The sequence below is a fragment of the Cebus imitator genome, unplaced genomic scaffold, assembly GCF_001604975.1.
Source record: "Cebus imitator isolate Cc_AM_T3 unplaced genomic scaffold, Cebus_imitator-1.0 Scaffold67, whole genome shotgun sequence".
Classification (NCBI taxonomy): Eukaryota; Metazoa; Chordata; class Mammalia; order Primates; family Cebidae; genus Cebus; species Cebus imitator.
The window spans coordinates 5,628,040-5,643,589 of NW_016107382.1; the positions used below are offsets into that span (position 1 = coordinate 5,628,040).

Genomic DNA, 15,550 nt, shown 5'->3' on the forward strand with positions numbered 1-15,550 from the left:
CCCACCAGTGAATCCAGGATAATCTCCTCATGTTAAAATTCTTATTTCAATCACATCTGAAGTCCCTTTTTGCCATGTAAGGTGGTATATTTACAGGGTCTGAGGATTAAGACATAGCCTTCTTTGGGAGCCCATTATTCATACGAACACAGGGCATAATGTATTTGCCCTACAAAAGTTGATATTGGTGAAAGCACTAAAAGTGATTAACCATATGATTTATTTCCAGGTAACCTTATTAGGTAATTTGTATGACTTATTTAAAATTAGAGTAAGAATTATCATTTAACATTTACTCTATCTGTTTCAAAGTATACTGCATGATAAATATATGAACTTGAATGAATGGAGTTAGAGGTTAAAGGAGTTGCTGCTGCTTCTAGGAGCCAAATTCAGCCATTCTTTGGAAGAAAGAAGCCACTACAAGTATGTGAACTATATAATTTTCTTTCAGGATGACTCATTAAATAATTTTTTGACCTCTTCTTCATGTTTTATGACTACTTACATTCACAAATATTTAGGATCAACATTTCCTAGATTTGAAAAATGGAACCACCAAAATTTAAGATAATAATTACTTGAAAATTTGCTATTGCTTGATTTTGTTTTATTTTTAAAAATTAAACTTATTATGTTATTATTGTTTAAAAATATCTGTTTGTTTAAAGAAAATATATGAAAAAAAGAAAAATAGCATAATGTAATTTTACGGTTGCTATCAGTACCACGAAAAAGGCACAAGTCAGATAACATTTCAGAAATAGGATGTAAGTGCTGATGGGTGAATTATTTTCCATTTTTATTAACTTGAAGTTTTCCTAAGACTCATTTATATCTTCTATTTCATGGTGGCTAAGCTTGTTGTAATTTTCATGCCTTGTACAGCTTTTTGGCAAAAAGATTGAACGGTAAACATATGCATATGTTTGTTACTTTCTTTTTCAAACCCTACACTGTATTCCATTACCTTAATAACAAGGCCTAAGTTTCCAAACGTCTACTATAATGTAACAGGTTGGCCCTACCTCCTCACACTCTGGATTTTACCCCTTTCCAAATGCTAACTCTTGTCTGGAGGCCTGTGCAGCACAAGTTGTTTCCTAGCTGAACCAATTTTCTTTCTTCTCTTTTCATCTGGCTAACTCCTCCTCATCTTTCTGAACTCCTATTAAAGATTGCCTTAAGAAAAAAAAAATCAAGCTTTCTAAATTTCCTAGAGTAGGTTGGGCATGCTTCTATGTAGTTACTCTGTTATTGACTTATTTTTTCCATTATTGTTTATTTGAGAGAAAGTCTTCTCAAGCAGAGTGCTATTATTTCTCTTGCTTGCCTCATTGTGTATCTCTTAAAGTAAAAAGGGTATGTTTATATTCATGCAGATTCAAAAAAATTTTTTTTAAATTAAAGCAAAGGTGGACTTCTGAATCATGGACAAACCAGAATTCTTGCCCACCAGTGTAAGTTACATTTCTTCACATTTGGACTGTTTAATGGGCATATATATATCATACATCGACTAGTTAAAAAGAGAAAGCAAAATTATGTATGTAGCTATGATTGTGAACCACAGAAAAATTTATATGCATATGGATAGCCTGAAAAATTACTATACTAAAATTAAAATAGCTTTAGTGATAAGACAGTAGAATTATAGGTAAAAGTTCTTTGGATTTTTTAAAAAATATGTTTTATATTTTCCTGAAAAAGTGAAAATATTTCGTTATTTGGATAATTTAGCTATATGCATTTATTAAAGAGATATGTAAATTTTCATCCTTTTATAATTCATATAGTTAAATTTAAGGATAATTATGTTTGTGCTTTAATTTTGAGGAATATTACAGTTTTGTCAATCTTAAAATCATTTTATTTTTGGTTTAGAATATATTAATTTATGTTTTATATGTTATTTTGACTTTTAAAATTTAGAATAATATGATTTTTATATTCTCTCAAGTATTTTAGATTACAGAGCTTCTTTAAAAATAGAAATTAAAAACTTAGTAATTTACTAGGCTGAACCACACAATATTGACATTTCTGAAGATCAAAATTAATAAACATCAACATTTATGTGGTTCTATGTGATAGATTACATGCATGCTCATTTTGACATAAAAAATAGAGTTAGATGCAAGCACTAGATTCAAGATACTGAGTATGTAACAATGGCTGTGTCAGTTGTGTGCAGAGAAATGTTTAAGGACTGGTTTTCTGAAAGTGTATTATAAGTTTATTGTAAATTTTACTTCTTTATTATAAAGAAATTTAGGCATGTATTAAGTTGATTATAGCTTTTACTGATATAAAGGATGTGTAGCAATCAATTTACAAATACTAACCAAATATGCACAGTCTCTCTTGTAGATTCCATATAACCAATAGATTTTCACAGAATTGTCTCTCTCTCTCTCTCTTTTTTTTTTTTTTTTTTTTTGGCTGAACTCTGTATCTCTAACTAACCTATGGTGCAATTGATGAACTAGTGTAGTTCCAACATGAATATTGGTTAATATTTTTATTTACTTTAAAGTTACATGAGTGATTTCTTTGCTGAGTCAAATAATAGTTTTGAATACAAAATCATGTTTCTTCAGTGTATTTTGGGGCTATTCACTGTGTGACAGCTATAGACATCATATAATTTTAGGTTGAATCTGCATTATTAACATTTTCTCCATGACTTTTTAAAGTTTCAGAAATCAACAAAATGTTAAACCAAGCCCTGATTCATAGCATTTGTCAATTTCAGTGTAAATGATCCCACCAAGGCTGATTTCAGTGTACCTATATAACATCACTGAGTACAGAATTGAAAAGAGATGCACACTATAACACTTTCTCTTTTCATAGAGATAGGCTAGACATAGATAATCTCTAGAGCACAGATAATAGTGAAGTACAGTGAAATCATCAGGAAGTGATGAGTTTTAAGTATTTAGTTTTTAATACAATTTAATAAATTTTTATGTATTTTTAATGATGAATGTGTTTAACGACCAGTTTGAAAAATTACTGAACATTTAACAAAACCCTATCACAAGCCAGTAGAAGCCATGCACCATTGGTTTCAGTGTACCTATTTATAAAATATGTAACATGTAAGATTTGCAGTGATTAAAGTTTCATGTTAAAAAGTTATGGGATACATAGGTTATTTTTTTCAGGGTCCCACGACTTGATTTGGGAAGCCTTGTTGACTCTGATGAGGTAATTTTTATTTTTTATTTAATATAATAAACATTAAAACAATATCACACATAGCATATAAGAAGTATCATTAATTTTATTTTTCAGGATAATTTTTCATATATTCCACTGAGTACAGCAGACCCACAAAATTCATCTTCTACTGTTGGTTGGATCACACCATATCAAACAACGTATACTCAGCACCATCTAAATGAATTGGTTAGTATTTACTTGCTTATCAGTTTTCAGAATTATAGTAAGCATTATTAGCACTGGATTTAATCTCTTAATAAAACTAAGAAATTTTATTATGTTCAGTCTATGTTTTGCCAAGTTTAAATATTTTACATATTAAAATACCAAACAATAATGTTCATAAAACAATTTTTACTTGTTTTACATTTTGTCACACATTGAAATTGGTATTTTAAAATTTTTAAATGAAATCAGTAAAGTACAGTTATATCCTAATATAGAATTGAGGAATTTTTTAAATATAGCAGACTCTTAGATCAGATCTTGCTAGTTTAGCAATTTAAGACTGGCCTCTTGGAAACTGATTCATACTTTAGGCTGCTGGGATACTACGGAGTAAGTAGCTATGATCATTCCAAGTTGTCTCCTTGGACGTGTTTATGTTTCAGTCATACCTAGTGTTTTATTCACAATGTGAATATAGATTCTGATTAGCATAGGAGTAGGGCTTTTCTGTTTTTGTTAGTCTTTTCATATAGCTGGCTCTATTCATATTCTTAGTTTCATTTTGGAAAATTGCATGAATAATATCCTGAAGGTTTGCTTCATCCTTCTCCTCTGGGTTAGACATGAATATCCTCAACACTTTTCAAGGGTTGGATTGGCTTTATAAAAAGCTCCTTTTGGAGTGTCTGTCCCTCCCTGGATCAATACAATATGTCCTTGTATTTGTATAGCACTTCTTTTAGGTTTCTCTTATTCACTGACTCTATTATCTCTCACTCGCATAGAAATGTGGTAGGGAACCAAATAATATTTAGGTCACTGTAAAGATACTGGGAAAATAGAATGAAGGTTTCTGTAAGCACATGCTTTACTGAATGGCACCAAAATGGTTCAAAATATTTTTTGAGTAAAACTTTGATTTCCTTGAATGCAAATTCAAATGAGGACATTTGTTTACTTTTGGTTTAAGAGAAAAACAAATTTTATTTGAAAATATTTCCATGTTTGCAAATAGATAGAATATCTTGATATTCTAGAAATGACAACTAGTGCTTCTCAGTATTAGTGATCTTTAATTGCTATGTCTATTATTAAAAAAAAAAAAGATTAACAGTAGAGTTCTTCTGGGGCAGGGAAGAAAAGCTTATCTAAAACTCCTAAGAACAAAGATGATGAATGGATCTTCAGATAGGAAACAAGGTACAAGCTTACTGGTATTTAAGATAAGTGCCCATTTTGAGCAGTTCCGTTTGCTCTGATTGGTCAGTGATGCTGTCTGTACCAGTTGAATGTCTTAAATACCATCTCTGCTTAGAACATTGACTATAATGGTCACTTTAAAGAAATAAATGCTAAGGTAATTTTCCAATAAGGAAAATTAATACTTTTTTCTGATAACATACTTTTTTCTTTTTACCTATAGAATCAGAACATAATACCTGAAAATTTGCCAGCACCAACAGACAAATATAAACTAAAATATCAGCAATATAAAACTGAAATAAAAGAGGGCTATAAGCAGTATAGTCAGAGAAATACAGAAAATACAAAATCAAATATTACACATCTACAGTCTCCAAGAAACAAGATAGATGAAAAGGTAATGTATGAGGCTTTAAAAAATTCTAATGAAATTGAAAGAAAACTGCACATCTTGCAGAAGTCTTTTTTTTGGGTGATATATCTTGCTATTAGTCATAGTAAGTATAATAGTTAACATTTATTTCCAAGAATCAAGGACTGTCGTAAATATTTTACTTACATTATGTTCTTCATAAGAAATTTAAAGGGTTATTGTTCTCATTTTCTGACACAAAAGTTACAGCCACATAGTTTAGTCATCTTTTCTCTGTTAGAAGTTTTTCACGTACCTTGGGATTAGAAATAATACAGCATTATGTATGTTGTTGATGTAGCTGTCTTGAATTCAGTTGGTCTGACAATCTAAATTCTAAAATTGTTAAGTAGTTTGAGACTTTATAGTGATCCTGTTTTGTGCAAAATCTACCATCACTTCATTACTGTCTTTTGTCTCATTATGGAAAATGTTTTTTTAACATCATGAATTGCTGAAATTGTTATGTTTTTATGTAATATTAATTAGGTATAAGTTCACTATTAATGATTATAATAATAAACATAATTGTAATGGCTTTCATAATCATACAGAAAAAGTCTTGTTTTTGGAAGTAATAATTTAAAAAATACTTTATGATACTACTGGTCATAAAGAGGAGAATATATAGATAGAATTTTTAATTCAGTTAACTTTCTATGAGAATGATGTGTTTTCAGGGAAGTTTTAATGTTGTATTTGCTTAGCATTTTCCTGTAGGTAAAATAATAATAATGATAAATTTATAAGTAGGTATGACATGTCAGCTATTTTTTAAATCTATGTAGGAACTCTCTAGAATTAAATAAATCACATAATGTTTAGGTGAAAGAGTAACAAAATTAATGGGATTATTTGGTCTGTCTTATTTTAAAAACATTTTACCAGACCCACATATCAATATACAAATATCATAATCTGGTGTCTGTAATACTAGGCAAGATAATTTCATAACCTTTTAGCATCTCACCATGTATTGTTTGCAGGAAACACCGAGGGATATTTAGATCACTGTACAGATGTTGGGAAAACAGAATCAAGTTTTCTCTAAGCACATGCTTTACTGAGTGGCAGCAAAATGGTTCCAAATATTTTTTAAATTAAACTTTTATTTCCTTGAATGCAAATTCAAATGAGGTCATGTGTTTACTTTTGGTTTAAGAGAAAAACAAATTTTATTTGCAGGTATTTTAATATAATTGTTAAGTGTATAGTAAGAAAAAAGAGTTTTGTAGAAGTCAATATACACAGAAATTCTTCTGGAAAATATGCTGCTTTGCCTCTTTGATTTTTATATTAAAGGTGTGAAATTATTAAGTTTAACATGTTTTTAGTGGTCTAACAGAAGAACATCTAGTTAAAAAGCATTTCCGTAGATTCTATATGTAATAATTTTGTACTTAAGGGGTTTGAGGAACTTATTTGATGTCTTTTTAAACGTATACCATTATGAGAATCAAAACTGCTATATAAATGCCCTATTAGTAAATTCTATTACAATTACGTGAATTAACACTAGTAATATCTGTAAATAGAAAACATCCCTGATTATCAGAAATATAAGCCCCTCCTTAAAGCAGGGGCCAACATGTAAATTGATTCTCTTTACTGGTAAAGCAAAGCTAAGATTAGATATATTTAGGATCCAGGGCAAGAACTAAAGGCTGTAGTTGCTAACTAATCAGTCCGATACATGAGTCAACTGATAACCAGTTGAACTGCAAAATAGAAGTTTGACTGCTTTATTCTTGTCTTAGTTTATTTTCTGTTGCTATGAAGAAATACCTGAGGCTGGGTAATTTATAAAGAGAGAAGGAGTGTTTAAGAAATATTGAGGAGGACAATGTGGTCAGAGGACAGAGAGCAAGTGAGAGATGGAAAGAGGTTGGTCAGAGAGTTAAAGGGAGATTGGGAGGCAGATTAGGGAGGCCAGACAAGCCATGTAAGGACTTCAAGAATCTGTTGGCTAGAAAGTTGAAGATTGGGTACCTGGTAAGGGCTCCAGGTTGCTTCTACTTATGGCAGAAGGTGAAAGGAAGCCAGCATGTGCAGAGATCACATAGCAAGATAGGAGGCAAGAGAGCACGTGGAGTGCCAGGCTCTTTTGAACAACCAGCACTCTTGGGAAATACTAGAATGAAAACCCAATCACTTCTGAGGGACAGCACTGATTTATTCATGAGAGATTAACTTCCATGACCCAAACACCACTCTAACATTGGGGATTAAATTTCCACATCAAGTTTAGAGGGACAAACATCCAAACCATGGTAAATTTCTTTTGTTGGGTTTTCCTTCCACTTACTGTAAAAAGGTGATAAATCTCTTGTTGTCAGATTGTTTTGTTACCTAAAACACAAACTTATGTGTACTTATATATTTTTAAAATAATGAAACATCTTTAAATTAGACATGAAAATCATTAAACTTCAATTTTGTAGAAAATAATCTTAATTTCCTAATTTTACTAGTTATTATTCATTTCAAACACATTTTTTTTACCTAAGAAAACCTTTTAGTTTTAGAAATGATCGATATAATTTACATTTATTATTTAAACTTTCAACAAATAGTTATTGAATGGTTAATTTTATGCAACATACCTGTCCAGGCACTCCGTATAAATCAGTGAATAAAATAGACATAAACTTCTGCCTCTAAAGAACTTATATTCTAATGGAAGGAAATGGTAAGGAGAAAAGAAAATCAATCAATGGAATAATTAATCCATCAACCCAGCTTGTATGACAGATGGTGAAAAGTGTGGTATATAGAAGGGATCTAGAAAAGTCAGTGCTTTGGGTACAGGGTAGCAATTTGTATAGGATCAACAGTGGAGACTTTTAGATAAGAAAGCATTTTAGCATACACCTGAAGAGCAAGCTAGTCAAGAGAAACTCTGTGTCATGAAGTAGGAGTGTTTAAGAACTAGTGAGGAGGACAGTATGGTCAGAGGAGGGAGAGCAAGGGAGAGATGGAAGGAGGTTGGTCAGAGAGTTAAAGGGAGTTTGGGAGGCAGATCGGGGAGGCCACACAAGCCATGTAAGGACTTTGCTTTTTTCTATGAGGCAGAAAGCTACTTTGTTCTTTTCAGGATGGGCTTTATTGAGAATAGGACAAAGCTGGAAGCAGGAAGCCCTCTGAGGAGGTTGTCACGATAACCCAGGCAAGATTTGATGATGATGGCTTGGACCTAGGTGATGGTAGCTGCAGACTTGGAACTTTATAGTGTCTCACAAAGTCATGTTGTACATAGATTCTGAAACTAGGGCTAAGAAGATTTTTGAATGGATTGGTTGTAGACTTGAGAGAAAGGGAAGACCAAGAATGACTCTACAGGGATGAATGTGCAGGACATTAAACCAGGCACAGAAAGACAAATACTGTATGTTTTCACTTATATGTGGACTCTAAAAAAGTTGAACTCACAGAAGCAGAGAGTAGCATATTGGTTGCCGGGTACTCAGGGGGTTGGGAAAATGGGGACTTGGTCAAAGGATGTGAACTTCCAGTTATAAGATAATAAGTTAGGAGGAACTACTCTATTTGTGGTGATTACAGTTAATCATATTGTATTTTTTCCTAGAAATTTTGTAATAAAGCAGATTTTAAGTGTCTTAATGACACACACAGACAAATACAAATATTAACTACGTGTGGTGATGGATGTATTAATTTGATTGTGATAATTATTACATAATCTATATTTATATCAAATCATTATGTTTTACACATTGAATATTTACAATTTTTATTTTCAATTAAATATTTTATAATAAAAAAGAATGGCTCCAAGGCTTTTGGCCTAAGAAGTTGCCATTAATTGGAGGTAGGGGAAGACTGTAAGCAAATCTGGTTTTGGGAGGTTGAATTTGAAGTATTAAGTGGAAATATCAGTTTTCCTTTTGTAAAAGGTTGAAAACAAGCTGATACAAAATAAAATTATTTCGAAAGTATTTTCGACCTGAACTTAATACAGTGCTTTGCTTATATTTAAATATATGCATTAAATTAATCTGCTTGATTTACCTTATATAATGCTAAGCATCTTTTTTGGTGCCTGTTTAAATAAATCACTATTTAGAAAGAGTATATTAGTGAGCAAATAAATAAAATGATGAGGCATCCTCATAAATTGATTTTTAAATAGTAAATACCCAAGTAAGATTCATTATTTATTTATTGAATAAATTTTTATTGAGTGCTCACTTTGTGTTATCCTGTTCTGCCACCAGGGATACAGCAATAAAAATGACAGACAAGGCTCCTGCTTTCATGGAACTTACATTAGGAGAGGCAGGCAATAAATCCTAATAAATATACAACAAAATTTTATATAGGAGTATGAAGATAGAGTGTAACCTTTCAAGGAAGTTCTAAAGTAAGAATAAGGCCTGGAGGAAGAAATCTTGAAATCTGTTAAGTTTTTGACAAGCTGCTATCCTATTGGAACCTTTCATTTTGTTTTGCTGAGGTAGTGTAAGCACATCTCATAGCCAAAGAAAAAATTGGTGCTTATCTCTTAGCATCCCAAAGAATCCTTTACCTCAAAGATTACACCCATGTTTTAGTATTTTATTTCTGAATTTAATTTTATAATGGAGTAGATGTGCCCACATTTATTAATTGTTCGCAGATTCAAATTGGACAATAATAATAATAGTTGCTAACTTTTATTTAATGATTACTGTATCAAGTAGTTTTGATAAAGTGTTAGCCATGTATTATCTCTTAATGCTTTTTGTTTTTGATGAAGTAGTTCCTATTATTAATTAGCGTTTTATTTATGAGTAAACTGAGGCACAGAGAGGTCATCTAGCTGGAAAATGGAAGAACTGGACTTAAATATAAGCAATCTGATTGTCAGAGCCTGTACTTTTAACTGCTGTACAAATAGTCACTGAGATATACTGTGATTATCTCTTCCCATATTTTGTTTAAAGCAAACATTCTAAATATGTATATGTTGGTTCATTTATTTCTTTCATGCATAGTGTGTGCAACGTGAAGAAGCCAACACAGCTGACATTACAACTCTGGATAGGAAAGCCCTCTTACAGCAAGGTTATGCAGACAATTCTTGTGATACACAACAGAGGGCAAGAAAATTGTACGCAGTAAGTTGTGAGCATTTTTACTCATTTGTTGAGCCATTAATCTAATTTGCTTTCGAAGATTTTAAAGATTTTAAATGGAATAAATAATTGCAACAATTGAGTTTGGACTCAGGTGAATATTCATTAATGAAAAATTGAATCTTCATTTTTATAAATGATTGGTGTTTGATATACATTCTGTGGAAAAATTGTCTTCAATCTTTAGTTGTTTGAAAAATTTAGTTTATACTGTTCAAAATGTGAATTGGCTGCTATTTATGTTAGTGAGTTTATTTTGTGTCACCCCCTCTTCCCCCAAAAGCAGCCTGGTTATTTTTTGAATAATGAGCTACTAACATAAATTCAGGCCAGTGAAGGAAATTCCAGAAATAAGTTATTTTTCTTTTTTAGGAAAAGTGAAACAAAACTCCAGATGCTCAGTATTAACTTTAAATTATGTATTTTACAAAATCAGTTAGGTTGATGAGTATTGTTTAGACCAGTTGGGACAAATAGATAATTAAAACATTTCTGAAATGTTCTGGGGTAAGGGGACCAAGCTGCTTGGAATTGGAGCTCACTGGCCACACCAGACACTCAAGTGATTAATGTTATAGGCATACTTAAAACAGATTGATGGAATGCCAGTGTGGTAGCTAATTTGGGACAACTCTGGTTTCGATAGCATAAATAGTAACAAAGCAATATGGATCTAGTTAGTTACATTATTATTATCATTGAATGGAGATTCAATATATATTTTATCTGGGTCACAGTCATACAGAATAAATTATGTTCTGAATTAACAGCAATGTATAATTAATCTCTGGACTAGGTGAACTGATTTTCTGTGGATGTCCCAAGTTGCAAATCTGTGAGTTGTTTTACTTAAATCACATGCATATTATTTTTTTCATGCCTATTATTATTTGGATATTTATGCTTAATAGAATAAGTGTTATCAGGATTATCCTAAAAATTAAAATAGCTACTTTATAAGGAAAAATAGTGTCCCAAATAAACCTTATTTTGATATATCCCTGAAGTTATATTTGAAATGCATATTACAATAATTAAGGCTCACTGAGTATTGTTCTTGATATAATTGAAAGCAATCTGGATATTAATAGATTTCTTTTTCTTTCTTTTCATTATAACTACATTATTAGCAGCAATGTATTTAAATTCATTTTCAAATTTTATTTTATTTTGGTAGTACTCATTTAACTGTCTCCTCTTCCGGCTAAGGAAACATTTATATGAGTAAGCTTTCAAGCATCTGAAATTAGCACCAATTTGTTTAGAAAATGTAGGTGGAAACTTCTTTATTTAATTTTAAACTACTTAAATGACAATAAAAGCAGTGAAACTATGGTTTTTTATGCCCATCTCATCCAGTTTTTTGTCATTATAACGTTGATAGATCCTTGTATCAGTGTCACTTCTGCTTCTAATCTGCTTTACGTTTACACAGATATCTAAATCAATGTGCCTATGGGTGATTGTAACCTTTCCTACAAAGTAAAAGCCACCCTAATCTTCAACACTCAAGATGGGCTTTCTGCATGGCTCTGGGGTATTAATTAATCTCCCCTCTTTGGCTTGTGTCTGGGTTTTGCATCTATGTTCTGGCCGATGTAGATCTTTGCTGTGTATAATTTTAATGTTTCAGTCAATGTCCACTTTATGAATCACTCTTACATATTAAAAAATACACCTTGCTTTACTTGTAGGTTGTGCTAATTTTTAAACATTTTAATTGCTGTTTTAAGTTTATTGCTAAATAAAAATCTTATAAAGTGTCATGAGCTTAAAGAGTGACACAAGATGTATTAAATAGCATAAACTTTATATAGGACATACATAAATGCATAAACTATGCATCTTGAATTTCTACCAAACAAAAAACCTAAATTTAGTATAGGCTAAATAACATTTAAATAATGTTAACAAATAATAATGTTTAATAATAATTTAGCGTAGGCTAAATAACACTTTTATTTATCCTACATTAAATTTAGTTTTAACATTATTATTAAATTTTATTTCAACATTATTATTAAAACTAAATTTAAGGCTGGGTGCAGTGGCCCTGATACCTATAATCTTAGCACTTTGTGAGGCCAAGGCTGGTGTATCACTTGAAACCAAGAGCAGTCTGGCCAACATGGTGAAACCGCGTCTCTACTAAAAATACAAAAGTTAGCTGTCCGTGGTGGCATACACCTGTAGTCCCAGCTACTTGGGAGGCTGAGGCATGAGAATTGCTTGAATCCTGGAGGCAGAGGTTGCAGTGAGCCAGGGTGGCGCCACTGCACACCCGCCTGGGTGACATAGCAAGACCGTGTCTCAAAAAAACCCCCCAAAAACGAAATTGATAACATTTAAATAATTGTGCCCAACTTTTCCAATTTTCTTACAAGTTTTTACATTTGTTTTATGATGTCTTTAGACATTCTTATTTGATATTTTGTCTCAGTTTTAAGTAAAACGCTTTTCCTAAGGTTAGAAAGCCTCGATCTTAATTTCATTTATTGGCGTGATCAATGGGGATGACAGTAATTTAAATTCTAAAAACAGAACAAACTTTATTTTGACTTCTTAACTTTCTAACCTCTTTTATTTGCCCCTTTAAAGATACACTTTAGTTATTGTAGCTGCATGATAATCTAATTGAAATTGAATGATTACCAATATTTTAATTAGACATGACCTAAAAAAAATAGTAAAACTAGTTTCAGATGATTTGGAAAAGTGAAAAATAGTATGAAGAAAGCTTAATCAAGCTAGTAATTGAGAAAAGTTTATTAAATATTATTGATGCATTATATGCAAAGAAAATATACTTTTGATGAGAGTTTTTGCTTTGTTTTTCCTTTTTATTTTTGATGAAAGGTATTAAAATTCAAACTCAGCTTTGCCTTCTTTTGCTGTGAATAGTGTTAGACTAAACTTATTTTTTGTCAGTGTTGGTAGTCTTCTTGCAGAAGGTTAAGATGCCTTTTGCAGGGAGGAATAGAGTGGAAGGATGCCATAGTCTCTTCCTCCTTTAGTGTGTTCCGTTAAATGCAAAGGCAGCTCATAAAAATTCTGATGATTTTTACTGAAATTCAAGTGCATTACTTTTTATAAGATAAATGATATTTATAGATTAAATGATAGAAATTTAAATATATTAATGATGGAAAGTAATCTATAATCTTTAATAGAAACCTATTTTCATCTGTATTTACGATGGAAATCAGAGATATTTAATTTGTGTTTTAGGACTTTTGTGTTAGGTACTGTATGGTTCTGCTTTATGGATGGTGAAATTGTCTTCATTTAATCTTCCCAGGAAACTGTGGCTGCAGAGAAGAAGAAACAGACTGTTGCAGAACAAGTGATGATAGACCATTTATCTAGGTGAGAATTAGCAACTAGTAATAGAAACCAATTCAGAAAGCTTTCATTAAATTTCTTTTCATGCGTGACACTCATATCCTTGGTCAATTAAAGGGTGGCTAACTGAGAGGTTCCCAAATTTTCTCTGTTCACTGCACTGTTAGTGTTTTAGTAATTTTTTCACAGCACTTTTAAACTAATAGAAATACCTAACAGTTCTATTTTTTAAGTATTTTTGTCTAAACAACTTAAGAAGTATTTATTTCCTAACAACAAATGACCATTAAAAATACACATAAATTAAAAGAAGGTATCTTTACTTTATTCTTACTAAGGATCTGTACGCATTTTTTGGGCACTGTACAGTCTCTCAAATCCTAGAGTTGTTTATTATGCTGCCACTTTCACTTTATATTCCATATTGATTTTCACCTGATATTTTCTTTTTATCATAGCAACTATAGAAAACTCAGCTCTGCAAAGATGTAACATAATTGAAGGAGTATAGTGTGCTGTCTTGTTGAAACTGTAAACTACCCTGAGGCTGAACTAGTAGTTTACCTGGTGTGCAAGTTATGTCAAGTATCATTGAGTTTCCCTCAAAAATTAAAAATATCCCACAGTGCTCCTGTGAGTTCACTGTGGTACCTCAGGGTGCCTTGGTGCAGCTTGAGAACTGTGAGACTGTTAAGAATTTAAAAACCCCTTAGAAAACTAAAGTTGTAACATATGCAGTGCTGAATTGCATGATAGTGTGGCAATATGGTAGAATTTCGGAAAAGGCTGGAATAATCTACTTAAAGGAAAAAGTAAGACTTAGCTTTGAAAAAACTATTTAGTTATGAGCAGAAAGAATGAATGACAGAAAGAATGATGCATGTTTTCAGTAAATTCTTTGAAAGAAGTATATCTAGAGTCGCCCATGTCCCTTTTCCCGTTAACTTAGCGTTTTCACCATCACCATGCCTCCAACAACTTTTTTTCCATAAGTGGTGTGACATCCATATTGCCAGACTAATGATTTCTCAGTTTACATTCACTTGACCCATCTGCAGCAGCTGTCTTATTTGAAACTTTCTTGTCTTTGAAGCAATGTTTTTTTTTGTTGTTTGTTTGTTTTTTTTTCCTGCATGGCTTCCTGCACGAGATACTTGACTGTTCTCCTTCCACCTTCCTCTCTTTCTTAGAATGTCTCCTGGTTCTTCTTCGTCCTCCCAGTCTTTAAACGTGGGTGTGCCCAAGGGTTCAGTTCTTGAAACTCTTCTGTATTTGCTTTCTAAGCTATCTCGTCCAGTATCATGACTTTAAGAACCACCTATGTGCTGGTGGTTCTTCTCTAAGAATCTGATGCTTCTCTAAGATTTCAATTTAACTTTCTCCAATCTGGGTTTCTGAAATTTTATTGCCCTCTCTCCCTCTATGACCAAATCTTCCATTTTATTCCATGGCAACCCAATTCTTCATGCTATTAAGACCTAAAATGCCGGTGATGCTTTTGATCCCCCTCTTTCTCTCAAATACTAAATCTAGCTTGTTAGCAAACATTCCCAGTCCTACTATCAACATAGATTTACTTGCTTTGCTGCCATTATTCTGTTCAAACTTACCTTGTGTCTCCTGGATTATTTCAGGTACTACTTAACTGGTCTCATTGTTTCTGGATTTACCCCTTACTGGTTTATTTTCAACCCAGCACCCCACAGTTAATCTATTAAAAGGCAAGCCAGATAAAACCCTCCAGGAATTTCTCATTTCAATCATAGTGAAACCTGTAAGACCTAAGTATGAATTATATGTCACCACAAAACTCAGTAGCTTAGGCTAGGTGTGTGGTGGCTCACGCCTGTAATCCCAGCAATTTGGGAGGCTGAGGCGGGTGGATCATCTGAGGTTAGGAGTTCAAGACCAGCTTGACCAACATGGAGAAACCCCGACTCTACTAAAAATACAAAATTAGCCAGGTGTGGTGGCAGGCACCTGTACTTCTGGCTACTTGAGAGGCTGAGGCAAGAGAATCGCTTGAACCTGGGAGGCGGAGGTTGTGGTGAGCCGAAATTAT

The 15,550-nt window shown here is 32.3% G+C and overlaps 1 protein-coding gene across 1 annotated transcript in view; it reads left to right on the forward strand.

Annotated features, from left to right (window-relative positions):
- Positions 1-345: 345 nt before the first annotated feature.
- Positions 346-15,550, forward strand: part of CAPS2 (calcyphosine 2) — a 43,186-nt gene continuing 27,981 nt past the window's right edge. The window contains exons 1-7 of the mRNA XM_037739303.1: positions 346-426; positions 1,411-1,460; positions 3,171-3,213; positions 3,301-3,414; positions 4,820-4,996; positions 10,006-10,128; positions 13,445-13,512. Coding sequence (XP_037595231.1) covers positions 346-426; positions 1,411-1,460; positions 3,171-3,213; positions 3,301-3,414; positions 4,820-4,996; positions 10,006-10,128; positions 13,445-13,512 — 656 coding nt within the window. The remainder of the gene's footprint in view (positions 427-1,410; positions 1,461-3,170; positions 3,214-3,300; positions 3,415-4,819; positions 4,997-10,005; positions 10,129-13,444; positions 13,513-15,550) is intronic.